Raw genomic sequence first — 17,587 nt, 5'->3', positions numbered from 1 at the left:
GTATAAAAGCATTAAACAGTCGGTTTTGTTATCTGCTATCCTCCCTGGGGGCCTTGTTCTGCTTCAGGAGAGGACAGCATGGGGCTGGCAAGGCGTGCAGGGAGGGGAGGGACAGCGGCCACCCCCCCCAACAGACAGCCCAGTACCAATCAGGATCCATTTTAATCATCATTGCAGTGTGTAAACATCAGTTACTGTCCATTAATGCTCTGGTCGGTCTGAGCAGCAGGAGAGAGGTGGTTACAAGCCTAGATTACACTGGAGTCTACGCGCGGGTTAGAGAGGGGGCTCGGCGCAGAGGCCCCTGGAGACGGCGTACTGCGGTCTGTCTCTGAGCAGGAACCTAACGGCTAATGTGGCGTTACGGAGCCTCGCGAGGCTGCTGCCCCCCGGGGCAGCCCCCCTGCGCAGCTGGGGAAGGGGCAGCTCTGCCCCTGCGCTGGCCAGGCTCCGTGCCGCTGCTCCAGGGCTCGGCCTGGGCACGCTGCTCGGGCTGGGCTGCTGCCGCCCGGGACCGAGCCCTCTCCCAGCTGGAGCCAGCAGCCGGAGGAGCTCAGCTGCCCCCACCCCGAAGGCAGCGGTGGGCTGGGGGCGAGCTCCCCAGCCCGGGGGAGCGGGGGAAGGTGGATGTAGCAGGTGAGAGGCACGTCGATTGCAACCTGTCTGCAGGTCGTACATTCCTCAGCGAAGGCCCTCGGACCGGTGCTGCCCTAGAAGGGGGGCACTACAGATCTTCGTCGCCGATGCCCTCAAAGGCGTAATTGCCATGGAAGTCGTTGGCGCCCACATCGTTAGCCGAGCTGGAGTGGCTGATCCCTCGCAGGCTGACAGAGGTGAGCTTGGTCTGTGGAGAGGGGAAGCGTTAGGGAGGATCCCCTCGCCCCCCGACTCAGTCCGAGGGTGACGGCGCTGGTGCGCCCGCGCACAGCTCACCGAGAGTTTGGCCATCGGCTCCCGGGAGGCATCCGGCGAGTCCTGTGGGGACAGCACGGCCAGGCAGCACGGAGGCGGGGGACACGCCACCCACCGTCTCCCTGCCCTCAGCCACTACCCACCCTCCGGGGACGACGCCAGGGCACCATCCCATCCCTCCCCCAGGGTGTCCGGCTCCCAGGGATGGGTCCGGGACCCCTTTTCTCTTCCCAGGGCTATGGGAGTAGGGCACCAAGGCCCTGCTGTCCCCGGGGCTTGCCCCAGCCCTCCCTGCTGCCAGCCCTGCCGAGGGGATGGCGGCACCTCGGGGGGCAGTGGCTCTGGTACCCGACACACAGTGAAGCCCATGGTCACGCTTGTCTCCACTACCAGGGCGGCAGCGTCCCACTCACCAGCAGCGGGGGGGATTTCACAGCTTGCTGGCTGTCCGAGCGCCGCAGGGCCCCGTTCACTCGCCGGCGAAACATCTGCAGCGGAGTAGTTCGGCTCAGCCGCAGGGTCCCCACGGGCAGCCCCAGAGGTTAAGATGGCCCCCGGGGGTCCCTCCGCTGGCCCCATCCCAAGGAGAGCAAGCAGGGCCCAGCCTAGACCCCAGGCAGTCACAGGGGCAGATGGGATCCCACCGCAGAGACAACATCCAGCCCCAACCCTCACCTTGCGGATGCTGCCTCCAGACTTCTTCACCATCAGCTCGTCCACCATGGACTGCAGACAGATGCTCAGCATGATGGCCTGCAAGGAAGAGGCGTCACGAGGCTCCACGCACCCCATGCCAAGCCCAGACCGCCACCTCACTCCCAACCTCGTCCACCGCTGCCCTGGCACGCAGGCAGCCCTACCTGCGGACTGGTGATGGTGACCCACTGCAGGCGGTCCTTGCTCATTAGATACTCGAAAGCCAACTCCAGCTTCACCTCGGACTTCCCTGGGCTGCTCCCCGATGGACCATTGCTCATTGGCACCTGCAAGCATGCTTGCTGAGGCTCGGAGCCTCCGGAGGGGACGCAGCCGCTTCCGCCCGCTTCCCAGGCCCCTGAGCTGGCAGCAGGCAGCCCCTAGCCGGGCGCTGGACACTCTGCCCAGCTCCCGCTGGCCTTCCACCGCCGTCAGGGCTCCTCACAGCAGCGGGCCCCTCAAATATCCTCACAGCGATGACCCCTCATCCCCACGCACAACTCGGACCCTGCCCAGGCTGGAAGCAGGCACCACAGCCAGCTCTTTTCCCAGGGAGAGCTGTCACAGCAGCCCGGTCCCACCAGACCCCCCGGAGCCCTCCCTGGGGCCCACAGGCAAGGGGCACTCACCGAGGACGTGACCCGCCAGCACCGCATGCGCGTGACCTTGAAGCTGCCTTCCTTGATCTGCTCGTTCGGCAGCCGCACCTGGAAGTTGAGCTCGTTGTTGCCAGCACTGACGACGACGTGACATCCCTTCTCAGGAAAGTCGGTGACACAGGGGTCGAACTTGAGATAGCCGTAGTACTTCAGGGTCTGCGCCAGGCGGATGAACTGCGGGCAGAGCCAGGGAGGCTCAGCACAGCGGGCGGCCCTCCCGCCACACCGCGCGGGCCGGGAACAGGCAACGAACTCAGCACCACCCGTTCACATGGGAGCGGTGCCAGTCCGGCGCTGGGACTGCTCCAGTCACAGCATCACGCACTCCCCTACCTCCTTCTTGGAGACTTTTTCCTGCAGGGACTTCAGCTGCCGGTGCTGTTCCTTGTTGACAAGGATCCACCCATGCTCGATGTCCGACACCGTCTGCCAAGAAGCGGAGGCTGTTGAGCAGCTGGGCCCACAGCCACCCGAGACCCCGCGCAGCCCCAGCCGAGGGGTGCGGTGCCCCTCCTCCCCCAGCTGGGCCGCACCGACCCTCACCTGCGCATACAGCAAGTTCAACCCCACGCGATGCTCCATTACATCGTCATCATAGGAGGAGTCCCAGTAGCTAGAAGGGAACCACACAGGTCAACCTATTCCCCAGCTCCTGTCAGCGATGGGGAGAAAAAAACACCCCCCACGCTGGGACAAGGCGCCGGGCTGGCTCTCTGACCAGCCCCCCGAGTGGCCGCCAGTTGCCATGCCCCACTCCTCCTCTCAAGCAGCTGCCAGAGGTGGGAAGGGATGTGTCGGGGAAAGCGTAAACGGGTGCCAAGCCCAGCAGGGCAGCCCAGCCCCCAGCGTCATGGCTGGGGACACCCAGGCTGTGTTCCGGGGGGCCAAAGCACCCCCACAAGCAGTGATGGCACAAGGGGAGGGGTCCCTCTGTGGAGCAGGAGCCCCAGACATCCCCCCAGTGTTCAGCAGTCGCTGCCTCTCACCTCTTGCGCAAGATGATCCTGAACTCATGGTTGTGCAGGCTGGTCACGGACACGTACGGCAGCTCAAACTCCTGCAGCTTCCGCACGACTGCAGGGAAACACCAGCTCAGCAGCGGCTCGGGGCAGCAGGAGCCCCCCAGACCCCCGCCAGCCAGGACACCTCGGGGGAGCCCGCTGGATCCCCCCACCCGGGGCAGGGCCATCGGGTCCAAGCACACAGCTCTCGCTCCGGGGCAGGGTGCAGGGCAGACGTCGCGCTGCAGCTCTCGTGGGGCTCCAGCACGCTCTACTCACAGGAGAAGGTTCCGTCCTTGGTCTCTCTCACAAGGAAGAGGCTGAAGTAGCCGACCAGGTCATCTGGCAGATCCAGCTTGGAGGCCACAGCCTGGGAGCAAGAGCAGGAGGTCACCACTTCCCGCAGAGGCAGCACTTCTGCGTCCCTACCCTGCAGCAGGATCCAGCCCATGCGCCGTCTGGGGCCTCCCAACAGCGGGAAGGCAGCACCTCTGCTGCGCTGGGGGCCCAGGCAGGGGGGGAGAGTGGACAAGGGGAAACCAGGGTGTCACTGCCACCACGAAACAGCTGAGGGCCTCCCAACGTCAGTCTGGGCCCAGAGAGGGGCAAGAGCACATCGGCACACCCTTCCCAGCCCCACTATTCTTCAGCTCCCCTAGACAACCCTGTTCTGGGGCAGGGACAGGGCAGGGAGGGCCGGGGGCTGCCAGGCCGAGGGAACTACTGCACACATGGGAAACCACAGAACACATCTGTTCAAGAAAGATGAAGAGCTACTGGAGAGAGTCCAGCAGAGGGCTACGACGATGATGAGGGGACTGGAACATCTCCCCTACAAGGAGAGGTTGAGGGAACTGGGCTTGTTCAGCCTGAAGAAGAGAAGGCTGCGAGGGGACCTTATAAATGCCTACAAATATCTGAAGGGTGGGTGTCAGGAGGATGGGGCCAAGCTCTTTTCAGTGGTGCCCAGTGACAGGACAAGGGGCAATGGGCACAAACTGAGGCACAGGAAGTTCCATCTGAACATGAGGAAGAACTTCTTCCCTCTGAGGGTGACGGAGCCCTGGAACAGGCTGCCCAGGGAGGTTGTGGAGTCTCATTCTCTGGAGATATTCAAGACCCGCCTGGACAAGATCCTGTGCAGCCTGCTGTAGGTGACCCTGCTTTGGCAGGAGGGTTGGACTAGATGACCCACAGAGGTCCCTTCCAACCCCTACTATTCTGTGATTCTGTGATTCTGCAACCCCACAGGAAGAGCTGCTCCTGCCCAGCACAAGAGCTTTGGCACCTCGAGGACATCCTCTGTCTGGTCCGAAGTAAGAATGGTGACCTTGACCTTCTGTCCGTTGGAGAGCATCACTTCTAGCACTACCTCCTCTGTGGGTATCTGCTGCGTCTCCTGGAGAGAGAAACAGGACTGGCACCCCGGGCCCTCCCCCACCGACCACCCCTGCGCCGCTCAGACTGCCCTGCAGCCCAAGGGCCCCAGCAGACACCGCCCGGCCCCAGCACTCACCCCCGCGCAGGCTGCCTCGCAGCCCACCACAGCCAGCAGCTCCTGCCCCCTCACCTGCTGGGCCTTGCGCAGGAAGCTGTTGAAGGTCTCGCTGCCTCCCAGCGTCGGGTCCTGCCGCACTAGGGGTGGAAGGCGAGCACGGAGTCGGGCGCTGCATGGGAAGGGGCAGACGCCCACGCCGATGCCCATCCGCTCTGCGGGCCCTCAGAGTTTGCGCCCGTCCTAAGCGTGCGCTGTGTGTGGGGCGTGCAGGTGGGCAGCCATGGACTCCCCCGCCGGCGGAGGCACCGGCAAGTCTCCAGCTCTGCCAGCATGGGGAAGGGGAAGGGGCTGGGATGGGGGAGTTGACATCCAGTGGACAAGGCCAGCGGACCCCAGAGCAAGACTGGGAGCATCAAGATGGGCCACAGCAAACAGAGCAGCGTGGTGAGGATGCGGACAGTGCCACAGTGCCTGAGCGACTGAGCAGGGGGCAGCCGGCCCGAGCCGCAGCATGGGGCAGACCCAGCTTACCAGCCTGCATGTATTTCTCCAGCTGTTCCCGTCGCTGCTCTACCTCTGCCGGGGTGAGCGTGAAGATCTTCTTTGGGGGAAAGGCTGGAACCACATTCGCACCATACTCTTTCCTTAACTGGGAAGAGAGCACAGTGTTGTGAGAGCCCCCAGGGAGACAGTGGCTGCTCTGACCCCCACCCCAGCCGATTTCCAGGGCCCTGGCAAGGGGAGCGGAGAGCTCGCCAGTGCTCCTCATCCAAACGGGCAGCCAGCAGCTTGCAAGAACCCAGCTGGGACGTCACAGAGCAGGAGAGGAGGCTGCACCCAATGCCAGGGAACAGAACGTGGCACCCTGGCCAGCCCCGCGGGCAGCATCAGGCAGCGCACGCCTGCCCGCAGCCAGCGCAGCGCCCGCAGCTCCCCAGCAGCACCCAACGGCAGCCCAGCGCCCGCAACTCCCACGCCGCGCGGGACGGCTCCCTACCTGCTCGTGCAGCCCCAGGAGCTGGCTGTAACGCACTCGGCAGTGCAACACCCCGTTCACGTGGATGTTGTAGGCCTGCGGGGAGAGACGCCGTCAGACCCCAGGTCCCACCGGACCGAGGGGCCCCGGGGCAGCCCAGGCAGCGGCAACGCTCCCAAGGACCCTGCAAGAGGCAGATGGGGCACCCCCAGCCCTCTCCTCCTGCCAGCAGAGCTCAGCCCCTGCCCCGGGAAGCGCAGAACCCAGCTGGCACTGTCGCCTGCCCTGCGCCAGGCTGGGCACCGCTGCAGGAGCTGGGTTTGCCTTGCAGGCACTGGCCCCAGCCCAGAGGCACCGGTCCCAGCAGCACGACGCCGGCCGCCCGGACCCCCTCCACACACGGCCCTGGAGCACGCAGCTCCTGCCCTCGTGGGGCTGGGGACCTCTTGGGGCTGCACCCCAGCAGCCTGGGGAGAGGCAGGGCCCACGCAGCCCGAGGCTGCCCTCAGACGCAATGCATGCAACGAGCAGCCCCGGGCAGGCACAGCCGCAGCCCCCAGCACGGCCAGGACCAGGAGCGGGCTGCTGCCAGCAGCAAAGGGCTACGTGTCACCAAGGAAGGACGGATCAAACACCCAGGACTCGCACAGACAGGTACAACGACAGCACTGCGAGGTGTCTGTGCGCTGCTCCTCGAAGACGCGTCAGTGTCGGTGCAGACACGGTCAAAACTGCTCAGCAAGCACAAGCACATCCAACGGATGTGTCCGATGGGCACCGGGAAGGTGTAACGCTGCGGCTGCCCAGCCGCGGGGAGAGTACGGAGCCACGCTGCAGCCCCGTGGACACGGATATCCCAAAGTCAGCAGGCAAGGACACCTCTCCCCGCAGCAAGGAGACGAGGCAGCCAGCAGCTGCTCTCCATTCTGCAGGCCCCAGGACACCTTTGGAGGAGCGAGCACAGCAACACAACAGCCAGCAGTGACCCGAGCTGCACTCAAGCCAGCGGAGCGAGAGCCTGGAGTCCAGCTGCAGAGAGGTGCATGGCTGGGACATCCCCACCACCAAAGCCCGCGGGCCTGGGTTAGCTCCATCGCCACGGCCAGTGGACTCCTTCCTCCTGCACTGCCTGCCTGCCCCAGGACCACCACAACACACCCCAGCACTGCTGGGGCACCAGCTGCTTGAAAGCGTGAGGGTTGCTGCAAAGGGCCCAGCCCTGAGCACAGGCCCCCTGGGCCAAAGGAGAGGCTGGAGCCCCTCCAGGACAGAATCACAAAACGTTAGGGGTTGGAAGGGACCTCTGTGGGTCCCCCAGCCCAACCCCCTGCCCAAGCAGGGTCACCCAGAGCAGGGGGCACAGCACCGCGGCCAGGTGGGGCTGGAATATCTCCAGAGAAGGAGACTCCACAGCCTCCCTGGGCAGCCTGGGCCAGGGCTCCGGCACCCTCAGAGGGAAGAAGTTCTTCCTCATCTTCAGCTGGAGTTTCCTCTGCTTCAGTTTGTGCCCGTTGCCCCTTGTCCTGTCGCTGGGCACCACTGGAAAGAGTCTGGCCCCATCCTCCTGACCCCCACCCTGCAGATATTTAAGCTGTGCCCCAGCTGGGGCTCAAGTGCCCCCGGCCCGGGGGGAGCCCTAGAGATGGGGAGGTGACTGCTCCTGCCGGAGGGGATCCCACTGTTACAGAAATCACGCATGCTAGCACGAACATTTTCTACAACGCCACAGAGCTGGTCCCTGGCCGCTGCTCCTGGTGCCCCCTCCGCCCCGCGCCCCGGCTCGGCTCCCCGCTGACGACGCAGGCAGGGCACGGCTGCACAGCGCACGGGGCCGAGACTGCACGCCCCAGCTCCCGGGCACCTCGCTCAGGCAGCGTCCTCCCAGGGAGCAGCGCCGTCCCCGCTGTGCCGCAGCGATCCCACCATCCCCAGAACGCTGCTTCCGAGGGCGGGAGGATGGGGAGGATGACACCGCGGTGGCCGGGGCCTCCAGCTGGTATCCGCAGCCCAGGCAGGGAGCTCTGCGGCCGCTTTGCTCACTGGAAGCCCCGAGCGTCCTCCCGGCCCGGAAAGCCTGGGCTGCCCGGGGTCAGCAGCGGCACTGGCCCAGGCCACGCTGGCTTCTCACGGCATCGTCCAACCCAGCGGCCACAGCCCTGCTGCTGGGGGTCCCCGAGGAGGGGTGCCTGGCATCTCTGGCGCCCGCGCAGCGTCGGTGCGGGGTCCCAGGCTCTGCGGGGTCCCCAGCTCCTGCCCAGACCCAGGGCTGCCAACGAGCTCCGCTCCGACAGACGCCGGGACCAGGCCTCCCCCCGCCGCAGGCGCCGTCGCGGCCCCCGAGGGCAGAGCGCAGGGGCAGGCACCGGGCCGGACGCGTCGGGCGCTGGCTCCTCCGGCCCCGCAGCTGCCCGGGGGTCGCCGCGTCCCTTCACCACCCTCCCGCAGCCCGCCGGGGCCGGGAGGGCGGGCGGGGGGCGCGGCGGAGCCGGCTGCCCGGAGCTTCCCGCAGGGCCCCGGGCTCTGCCCCCGCCCGGGCTGGGAGCACAGGCCTGGGCCCAGCCCCCGCGGCCCCGCCGCTCTCCCCCGCAGCCGGACCCTGCCCGCGGGCGGGGGTCTGGGCAGGGGCGCGGCCGGGCCTCCGCCCCGCAGCACCGGCCCGCCCCGGGGACCCGCGCCGGGGGGGCTGCCGGGCCGGAGCGCGTCCGCGGCTCGCCGAGCAAAACAGGAAGCCGGGACGGATGGGCTGGCTGGCGGGCAGGGCGAGCCGGGGCCGGGCCGTGCCCCTCACCCCCCTGCCCGCGGCCCGCCGGCCCCGCCGCCCCCGGCCCAGCGCCGGGCACGGACCCCCCGAACGGGGCCGCGCCCCAGGGACCCCCCGAGCCCGCCGGCCACCGGCCTGGGCCGCAGGGCCCAGCCCCGTCCGCCCCCAGTCCCGGCACTGCGGGCCCGCGCTCGGCACCGGGCAAGTGGAGCGAGGACAGCGCCCGCCCCGGGACCCCGGCCCCGGCCCACCGGGCTCTGCCGCCGCGGGGCCCGCCGGGACCGGGCCGCGGGGCCGCGGGGCCGCTCCGCTCCGGGCCCGCTCACCACGTAGGCGGCGCCGCCGTCGCCGGCGCGGGTCTCGGTCTCGGGGATGGAGAAGTGCATGGCGGGGCCGGTGCGGGGCCGGGCCGGGTCGCGCGCCCCCGCTACCTGCCGCGCGCCGCCATGTCGGGCCGCGCGCTCACCGGCACCGCCCCGCGGGGCCCCCGCGATGGCGCGGCCGGTGGGACCGCCCGCCCCGCCCCCCTCCGCCCCGCAGCGCTCCGCCGCGCTCCGCCCCGCCCCGCCGCGCTCCGCCCCGCCCCGCCGCGCTCGGCCCCGCCCCGCCGCGCTCGGCCCCGCTCCGTCGCGCTCGGCCCCGCCCCGCCGCGCTCCGCCCCGCCCCGCCGCGGCGCCCGGCAGTGTCCCAGCGCCCCCCAGCGGGGTCCCGGCTGCGCTGGGAGGGGCGCCCCGGGGGAGGGAATGGCCCCCACCGCGGCCGCGGAGTGGCGTCACCGTACGTCATGCGGAGCGCGGCTGACGTCACGCGGAGCAGGCAGGCGGCACGGCCCTCCGGCCGGCAGAGGGCGCTGCGGGCGGGCGCCATGGCGGAGCGGGCAGCGCCGGGCGGTGAGTGCGGGGCCGGGACCCCGGGACGGGACCCCGGCGGCCTCCGGCTGGGGCGCGGCCCCCGCCCCGCCGCTCGGCGCCCACCGGGCCTCCCGCCCCCGCGGCGGGGCCCGGTCCCGCTCACGCTTCCCCTCGTTCCAGGTGCGGGCCCCGAAGCGGCCGCGCCGGTGCCGGCGGGAGTGCAGGTGAGCGGGGCCGGGGCTGGCGGGCGGCGGGGGGGCGGGCCGGGGCCGCCTCACGGTCTGTGCCCGCAGGCGCCGGAGCTCTCCCGGGAGGAGAAGCTGCAACTGCGGAAGGAGAAGAAGCAGCAGAAGAAGAAGAAGAGGAGCGAGCAGGGGCCGGCGGCCGAGCCCGCGGAGCCGGGGACGCCCTCCGACGCGGGGCAGCCCGGGGGTGAGGACCCCCCTCTCCCCGCCGCAGGGCCCCCCGGGCAGGGGCGGCCCCGTGGCGAGACCCCCGCCCCTCTCTGGGGCTGGGAGTGCGGCTCCGGCCCCGCGCCGGGAGCGTCGCAGCCCCACGCCTGGGCCCACGCACCTCGAGTGCACCTCGAGCTCTAGAGCGGCCGGTCCCCCCCACCCCGGTTCGGGGCTGGCCTGGCGGCCCCCGCGCCGGCTGCGCGGAGCGGGAGGACGCAGGGCTGGGTCCCGCCTGCCCTCCGAAGGAGACCCCCGCCCCGCGCAGAGGGGGTCTCCCTGCCGAGGGTTTGTCGGCTGGCGCCGAGGCTGGGCGCAGACTCGCCCCTTCCATCTCCCGCAGCAGCTGCCCACCCCGCGTCCCCCCCGGCCGCGGGCGACGGCCCCGGCGATGGCGAGAAGCCCGCGGCGGGCAAGAGCAAAGCCGAGCTGCGAGCGGAGCGCCGGGCCAAGCAGGAGGCTGAGCGGGCCCAGAAGCAGGCCAGGAAGGCAGAGCTGAGCCAGGCGGCCGCCGCAGCCAAGCCCAGGCCGACCCCCGCCGAGCCGCCAAACGGTAAAGCCGCCCTGGGCAGCGGGAGGGAGGGGGCCGGGGCGGGCGGCCGCGGGGGCTGCCCCTCCGACCCTTCCCTGCTGCCCCGCGCTGCCCTGCCGTGCGTTCTCCCGCAGCGTGGCCGGGCGGGGGGCTGCTCTGGGGCCGCGCCGCCTCACGCCGCCCGCCCCGCCGCTCGCAGTGGCGAAGCGCCTGCCGGAGCACGCGCAGGGGGATGACCCCGCTGCCCAGAGGAAGCTGGCCAAGAAGCTGGAGCGGCAGCAGGTAGGCGGGCGCGGTGACGGGCTGCGTGCGGCGGAGCAGCCGCGGCGCTGTGTATGTGGTGGGGTCGTCTGTGCGCGGGGAGGGCCAGGGTCTGCGCGCTGATGTGAGCGCGGGGCGTGACTGGTGGTGCTGGGGCGAGCAGGGCTGCGCGGTGACCTTGCCCTAGCCGGCATCGACGCTGTTCGGTGACAGGTGCCTCTGAGGCAGGACTACGGCACCAAGGTCAACCTGTTCTCTCACTTGCACCAGTACAGCCGGAAGAAGCCGCTGACGCAGCAGATGAGGTATGGCCTCCGCAGCCCAGGCCCCTGGCAGCCTTCTGGCTCCGCTTCGGCTGGCCTGGCCGATGAAGGCATGTCCTGGTGCTGCCTGCGAGATAGGCTTGGTGGGGTGGAGGGGGACCCTTCGCTCGCTTTGAGGAGCGGCGGCAGCTGGATGCCCTGCCCGGCGGGTGAGGAGAGCTGCCCTCGGGCCATGCAGGGCCGCAGGACAAGGGGCCGTGGGGTTAGCCTGGCTCCTCTGGTCGCAGAGCAAGGAGGGGCCGGACTGGCAGCTCCCTGCTTGGGCTGTCCCTGGCGTTGTTTGGCTGGTGGCCTGGTGATGGGCTGGCTGTTCCTGGGCTGTAGCGCCGGTGTCGAGAGCTCTCTCGTGTTTGTCCCTGCAGCATCCCCTCCACGGTGATTCACCCGGCTGTGGTGCGCCTTGGCCTCCAGTACTCCCAGGGCATCATCAATGGCTCCAACGCCCGCTGCATTGCCCTGCTGGAAGTCTTCAAACAGGTACGCGAGCAGCCCCCCATGCCCACCAGGTGCAGGCATCCCTGTCTGTTCTCTGACTACCAGGTCTTCTTTAGCGTCTTCCTTCTGATCGTGCCCAGGGCTGGGTCCTGCTGCTGTCCTGGCACTGATGTGGCAGATCTGAGTTCCTGGAGCACCTCTTTTGTGTGTCAAGCGGTGCGGTCCACGCTTGCGCCTGGTCTGCAGCCTCCTGGGCGAGGGTGGTCGCACACAGTGCCTGGCCAGAAGGGACAGGTGCCCTGAACTCGTGTTCTCATCCTTCTTCTCACAGCTGATCCGAGATTACTCAACTCCCCCGAACGAGGAGCTGTCACGGGACCTGGTGGCCAAGCTGAAGCCACACATCAGGTGAGGGCTCCTGGTGCCGGAGCAGAGGGACCGAAGCTCTGCTGAGTGTGGTCCGTTGGTCATCTCTCCGGGTTGGTGTCCACCCAACCTTGAGCTGGCTCTGAGTTCTGCCTCCGTGCCCACCATCCCCAGCCCAGCTGTACCCTCCCTCTTCCTGCACCTGCCCTCCAGGCTGCTCTGAGCTAAGCCCTTTTCTTCTGCACAGCTTCCTGAACCAGTGCCGGCCCCTCTCAGCCAGCATGGGCAATGCCATTAAGTTCCTCAAGAAGGAGATTTCGTGCCTACCCGACACGCTGAGAGAGGAGGAGGTGAGTGGCCGCAGGCGAGCAGCAGGCTCCAGCCCTCTGGCTGCAGGCAGCAGGGCGGGGGGACAGTCCTGGCGCAGGCAGAGGTGGTGGGCTGCGCGCTGGGAGCAGTGCTGCCGAGAAGGCTGAGCGAGCTGGGCTTGTTCAGCCTGAAGAAGAGAAGGCTGAGAGGGGACCTAATATATATTTACAAATATCTGCAGGGTGGGTGTCAGGAGGATGGGGCCAAGCTCTTTTCAGTGGTGCCCAGCGACAGGATAAGGGGCAGTGGGCACAAACTGAAGCACAGAAAGTTCCATCTGAACCCGAGGAAGAACTTCTTCCCTCTGAGGGTGATGGAGCACTGGAACAGGCTGCCCAGGGAGGTTGTGGAGTCTCCTTCTCTGGAGATATTCAAGACCCGCCTGGACAAGGTCCTGTGCAGCCTGCTCTGGGTGACCCTGCTTGGGCAGGGGGTTGGACTAGATGACCCACAGAGGTCCCTTCCAACCCCTACCATTCTGTGATTCTGTGAAGCTGGAAGACTGCTGGTCCAGCTGGTGCTGTGCGCTGCAGGAGGGCCACAAAGGCCGCAGCAGCTGGGCTCATGAGCTGCCCTTGCGCGTGAGGACTGCCCGTGAGCGTCGTTTCACAGTATCAGTAAAGTCACAGAGAGAGAAGAAAGTGTGTTTTCAGTGCTCGGCTATGTCCCGAGCAGAAAGCTCCTGTGGAGCCCGCTGGCTGCGGAGCAAGGGGTAGGGGGGTGGTGTATGGCAGGAGAAACCCTGAGGCTGCGAGGCCAGAGGCTGAGAGGAGTCGGGCTGGAGAGTCTGAGCAGTAAAATTCCCATGGGATGACCAGAGCGACTGACCCAGGAGACACGGGGGAGATGCTGGGCAGAGCTGGGGAGGGCCTGATGGCAGCTGGCACGCGCGGTGAGGCACTGTGGTCTGCTGGGAGGCTTGTGCTGGGCCGGGAGTGGCCCTGCGTGTCCCGCAGAGCCCCGGTCGCCGGGGAAGGAGCCGTTCAGCAGACGGGCTGGCTGGGAGCAGGCCAGGGCTCTCTGCTTGCAAAGCAGAGCTGAGCCCGCAGTCCTGACAGCGTGCAAGGCACGGCAGCGTCTGCGGCACGGCCAGGCCGTGCTGTACGTGACGGCACTGTCTCCACAGGCGAAGGAGAAGCTGCAGGACACGATCGACAAATATCTGCGGGAGAAGATTGTGTTGGCAGCTGAAGCCATTTCGAGGTCTGCCTTTGAGAAGATAAATGACAACGATGTGATCCTGGTGTATGGGTGGTAAGAGCAGCGCCAGGGCAGCCGGGTGGAAAAAGGAAACGGAGCAGCTGAGTGACCGTGGGAAGCTCTTGCAAAAGCGGTTTTTGAGGGGTAGGAAAGGAGCATTGCCCAAGGTGGGGGTGGGGGGAGGTTGTGGCTCTAGGTCCAGCCGCTAGAAATGAAACAAGCAGGGAGGGGGCAGTTGGGGGGTGCCAGCCAGAACTTGTCTGTGGTGGGGAGCTGGTGAATAAAGGCACAAGGGTGAAGTTTGTGAGCAGCGGGGCAGAACAGAACAGCGGATGTATGAGGGTGTCAGGACAGAGCATGGCCCTGGATCAGCGCTGGCTGACTGGATGTGGATGTATTGTTAGTGCTTTACGGAAAGCAGAGAGCTCGTTAGGATTCATGTCCCGTCCTGGGATACGGGCAGGCTGATGAGCTCGCATCACGAGGTGGTGAGAGAGCACTTTCTGCCTGGCAGCTGCCAAAGGGAATGCGAAACCCTGTCTGCGGAGCACAGGAGACAGTGCTGGCTGCGAGCAGGCATCCCCCGCTGTGGAGGGCTGTGTCCTGCAGATGTTGTTTCTGATTTCCCTGCACGCTGGGACAGGCTGGGTGCTGGAAGCCCTGGAGACCTCATACTTGTTAGAGGAACAAACAGGAGGGTCTGACCAAGTAGCCTTACACCAGCCTGTACTGATCTAACGTATTCGTGTTAGCGCCTCAAGCTTAGCTTGTGAATGCTGGAGTTTGCACTGGCTGCCATTTCCACTAACCCAGACCCCTCGATCCGCCGGCCTGTGGCGTTGTGGGGGTGGGCAGTGCCCTGGCTGGGCTGGGAAGTGCCTGGCAGAGGCCTAAGGCCATTGCCGTCAGTGGAGCCTGTACCGAAGTCTTGTCCATGGGACTTTGCTGCTCCTGTTCAGGGCTTGGCGCTGTCCTCCAGAGTTAGGTGTTTGAAGAAACCCAGATTCACTGCTTTTTCCATACAGGGCATTTAACAGAGCAGCCGTGGCTGTTTACTGACATTTTAAACAAAATGCAGCAAAGTCAAATATCAGGAAGCGAAAATACAGAAGCTCATTCTTCCTCTGAGGGACTGTCCCAGAAAGTAGAGGGGGGAAAAGGAACTGGAGACTGGTGTGGTAAAACAGAGTCCAGCTGTGATGTGCCTCCAGGGTGATGGGTGGAGGAAGGAGCAGGGGCAGGAGGCCAGTGCGGGCGTGGAGGGTTACGAGAGGGAAACTTGGAGAGGGTTTGGAGGGGGAGTCACGGACCACAGGTGGAGGTCAGTGCTGCTTCCAGGGAGGGCTGAGACAGAATCACAGAATCACAGAATAGTAGGGGTTGGAAGGGACCTCTGTGGGTCATCTAGTCCAACCCCCCTGCTGAAGCAGGGTCACCTACAGTAGGCTGCACAGGATCTTGTCCAGGCGGGTCTTGAATATCTCCAGAGAAGGAGACTCCACAACCTCCCTGGGCAGCCTGTTCCAGTGCTCCGTCACCCTCAGAGGGAAGAAGTTCCTCCTCATGTTCAGACGGAACTTCCTGTGCCTCAGTTTGTGCCCGTTGCCCCTTGTCCTGTCACTGGGCACCACTGAAAAGAGCTTGGCCCCATCCTCCTGACACCCACCCTTCAGATATTTGTAGGCATTTATAAGGTCCCCTCGCAGCCTTCTCTTCTTCAGGCTGAACAAGCCCAGTTCCCTCAACCTCTCCTCGTAGTGGAGATGCTCCAGTCCCCTCACCATCCTTGTAGCCCTAGACGCAGCTTTTCACAGAATCACAGAATGGTAGAGGTTGGCAGGGCCCTCTGTGGATCATCCAGTCCAGCCCCCTGCCCAAGCAGGGTCACCCAGAGCAGGCTGCACAGGAGCTCGTCCAGGCGGGTCTTGAATATCTCCAGAGAAGGAGACTCCACAGCCTCCCTGGGCAACCTTTTCCCAGGGTGTGATTCTCTGTGCAAGGACGGGGAGGGAGGGCCTAGAAGCACCTGTAGCAGGAGGAGTGTCTGGAAGGGACAGCACTTGTAATGGCGAGGGTGGACGTCAGCTCTGCTCAGACTCACCTCTGGGCAGCACGAGCCCGACAGTGTCTCGGTGGGAGCCCAGCTCCTGCCCTGGGTCAGAGGGACGTTGCTCTGTTTGGGCTGGGTGTGCCGGGGGACCCACCGTGGCAGCTGGTGCCCAGCAGTGCCCACTCTGCTGCAGCTGCTGGCAGCCATCCCCTGCCATCAGGCACGTATCAGGGCTGTCCCCGTGCTAACGCGTGGAAAACCTCCTGCCTGGCCAGGAGTCCTGCAGCAGAGCCAGCGCCAGGGAAAGTCTGGCAATGGGCTGCACTCCTGGGCGACGCTGGCAGCGAGCAGCATCGGCGCGGGGCAGCTGCCTGTGCTGGGCGAGAGCCTGGCCGGGTGGGACGGGGCGGCCTCCTCACTGGTGTCCGTCAGCTCTTCCCTCGTGAACCGCACGCTGTGCGACGCCCACGTGAAGAAGGGCCGGGCCTTCCGTGTGATCGTGGTGGACAGCCGGCCGCGGCTGGAAGGCCGGGAGACGCTGCACCGGCTGGTGCGTAAGGGCATTCACTGCACCTATGTGATGATCAACGCCATTTCTTACGTGCTGCCCGAGGTGAGGAGCGGAGCGGGTCTGTGCTGGGGGGGTGGCAGGCTCGGGGGAGGCTGCAGCCGGCAGCCATAAAAGGTGCTGACAGATCCCTGTGCTTCCCTGCCAGGTGTCCAAAGTTCTGCTGGGAGCCCACGCGCTCCTGGCCAACGGCTCTGTCATGTCCCGGGTGGGGACGTCGCAGATAGCGCTGGTCTCCAAAGCCTACAACGTGCCCGTCCTGGTGTGCTGCGAGACCTACAAGTTCTGCGAGCGAGTGCAGACAGACTCGTTTGTCTCCAATGAGCTGGGTATGGTTTTTGTCCCTCCCACCTGGGACCTGTTCCCCCTTCCCGCTGCTAGCCGGGACAGGGTGATCTGCCCTGCCATTCCCCTTGCTGGCCGAGGGGCTTGCAGGAGGGGTGGCCTGGCAGGCAGCAGTGGTGCGTGCTCCCAGAGCAGGATGGAGAGGTGCTGTCCCTCCCCCTGATCCTGCTGGCTGCTCCTCTCTCCGCAGATGACCCCGATGACCTGATCGTGCTCCGGAAGGGCCAGGCCCAGCTGGGTGGCTGGGCAGAGAACAAGTCCTTGCGCCTCCTCAACCTGGTCTATGATGTGACGCCACCTGACCTGGTGGATCTGGTCATCACGGACTTGGGCATGATCCCCTGCACCTCGGTGCCTGTCGTCCTGCGCGTCAAGAACGTGGATCAGTAGCAGGGGCAGCTGCAGGGACACTAATAAAGCAGGTGCCACGATACACCTCGTCTGCCTTGTGTGGTGTGGCAGGAGCCCCGGCACCCCGTGTCACCACAGGCTCAGCTCTGCACTTGCCTTGGGCATGCTGGCACTTGTGCCCAGCTCTGCCCGGCCCCTCGTCTCCCGCTTCAGGCTGCAGCAGGGAAGAACCTTTCCGGCCCCTGGGCCCCTCCTCTAGGACCTGGGGGTAATGGTGATGCTCTGGTGGCAGCCCCTGGCCCGTGCCTCCTCTGGCTGGGGGTGCCCGAGCTGCTCCTGCAAGAGGGGCCTGGCGCAGGGTCCAGCCCGGGCAGAGGCGGGGGGCTCTGGCGTGAAGGGGGTGTCCTCCCTTGTTCTGCAGCGTTCCCGTCCCGTAACGCTGGTGTTCATTGTAGCTTCTGGCGGGGGTTGCTGTGGGCTGTCGTCGCTTCCCCCCCCAGCCCCGGAGCCTGTCACCACCAGTGCCCTGCGTGTGCCCAGCTGCGGGTGGGGAGCAGGGTGCCCGTTATTCTGACCTCTGCCCAAAAAAGGGTGTTTTTATACACCCATCTCGTGGGTCCTTGCTGCCGTGTGCAGAGCCCAGGTCAGCAGGGCAGAGCCCCGAGTCCCTGGGCTGGAGAAGGATGAGGAAGGCACTAACGGGGCGCGGGGCTGAGGGAGGAGGCAGAGCGGGTCCCTTCGTGTCTCCTAGGACCAGCCCGGCTGCTGGGTGCCCCACCCCTGGGTGCGTTCGGAGCACAGGGGTGGGGCAGAGGACAGAGACCGAGGCGACAGCGACCGGGCAGTGGGGCCCGCCCGACGGGCTGCGGGGTTCTTGCGGTGCCGTTAGCGGTGGGGCTGGGCCCGTTGCGGGGAGAGGCCCCGCAGTTGGTCCCCGGGCTGAGGAGGGTCGCGGCGGCCGCGGGGTGCGGTTGGAGGAGG

The 17,587-nt window shown here is 66.7% G+C and overlaps 2 protein-coding genes across 3 annotated transcripts; one reads left to right on the top strand and one right to left on the bottom strand.

Annotated features, from left to right (window-relative positions):
- Window positions 1-143: 143 nt before the first annotated feature.
- SNX17 (sorting nexin 17) lies at window positions 144-8,962 on the bottom strand. Of its 2 annotated transcripts, none has more exons than XM_075415157.1 (15): window positions 8,830-8,962; window positions 5,764-5,838; window positions 5,298-5,415; window positions 4,785-4,903; window positions 4,557-4,667; window positions 3,548-3,638; window positions 3,254-3,341; window positions 2,811-2,880; window positions 2,601-2,693; window positions 2,238-2,441; window positions 1,773-1,895; window positions 1,588-1,665; window positions 1,326-1,400; window positions 934-975; window positions 144-844 (listed from the first exon to the last, which is right to left on the bottom strand). In XM_075415157.1, the coding sequence occupies exons 1-15, from the start codon at window positions 8,887-8,889 to the stop codon at window positions 725-727; spliced, it is 1,467 nt and encodes a 488-aa protein (XP_075271272.1). In that variant the 5' UTR covers window positions 8,890-8,962; the 3' UTR covers window positions 144-724. The 2 variants fall into 2 exon arrangements, with proteins under 2 accessions (XP_075271272.1, XP_075271273.1); XM_075415158.1 differs by having other exon boundaries at window positions 4,839-4,903.
- A 310-nt stretch (window positions 8,963-9,272) lies between these two features.
- On the top strand, window positions 9,273-16,682 carry EIF2B4 (eukaryotic translation initiation factor 2B subunit delta). Its single transcript, XM_075415156.1, has 13 exons — window positions 9,273-9,393; window positions 9,535-9,578; window positions 9,648-9,786; window positions 10,150-10,359; window positions 10,538-10,620; window positions 10,813-10,904; window positions 11,285-11,399; window positions 11,689-11,765; window positions 11,971-12,073; window positions 13,219-13,346; window positions 15,775-15,955; window positions 16,059-16,239; window positions 16,446-16,682. The coding sequence occupies exons 1-13, from the start codon at window positions 9,288-9,290 to the stop codon at window positions 16,643-16,645; spliced, it is 1,659 nt and encodes a 552-aa protein (XP_075271271.1). The 5' UTR covers window positions 9,273-9,287; the 3' UTR covers window positions 16,646-16,682.
- Window positions 16,683-17,587: the final 905 nt, after the last annotated feature.

This window comes from Opisthocomus hoazin, chromosome 2 (assembly GCF_030867145.1).
Source record: "Opisthocomus hoazin isolate bOpiHoa1 chromosome 2, bOpiHoa1.hap1, whole genome shotgun sequence".
Lineage (NCBI taxonomy): Eukaryota > Metazoa > Chordata > Aves > Opisthocomiformes > Opisthocomidae > Opisthocomus > Opisthocomus hoazin.
The sequence above is the reverse complement of the archived record's forward strand: the minus strand, read 5'-3'. Positions and strand labels throughout refer to the sequence as shown.

Bases quoted from the DNA above. Each gene is read 5' to 3' on its own strand.
- SNX17 (XM_075415157.1), bottom strand. From the start codon at position 8,889: ATGCACTTCTCCATCCCCGAGACCGAGACCCGCGCCGGCGACGGCGGC. The intron at 5,839-8,829 runs GTGAGCGGGCCC...CTCTCCCCGCAG, and splicing joins ACGGCGGCGCCGCCTACGTG to GCCTACAACATCCACGTGAA. The intron at 976-1,325 runs GTGAGTGGGACG...CTGTCCCCACAG, and splicing joins TGAAATCCCCCCCGCTGCTG to GACTCGCCGGATGCCTCCCG.
- EIF2B4 (XM_075415156.1), top strand. From the start codon at position 9,288: ATGCGGAGCGCGGCTGACGTCACGCGGAGCAGGCAGGCGGCACGGCCC. The intron at 11,766-11,970 runs GTGAGGGCTCCT...TCTTCTGCACAG, and splicing joins AAGCTGAAGCCACACATCAG to CTTCCTGAACCAGTGCCGGC. The intron at 13,347-15,774 runs GTAAGAGCAGCG...GGTGTCCGTCAG, and splicing joins GTGATCCTGGTGTATGGGTG to CTCTTCCCTCGTGAACCGCA.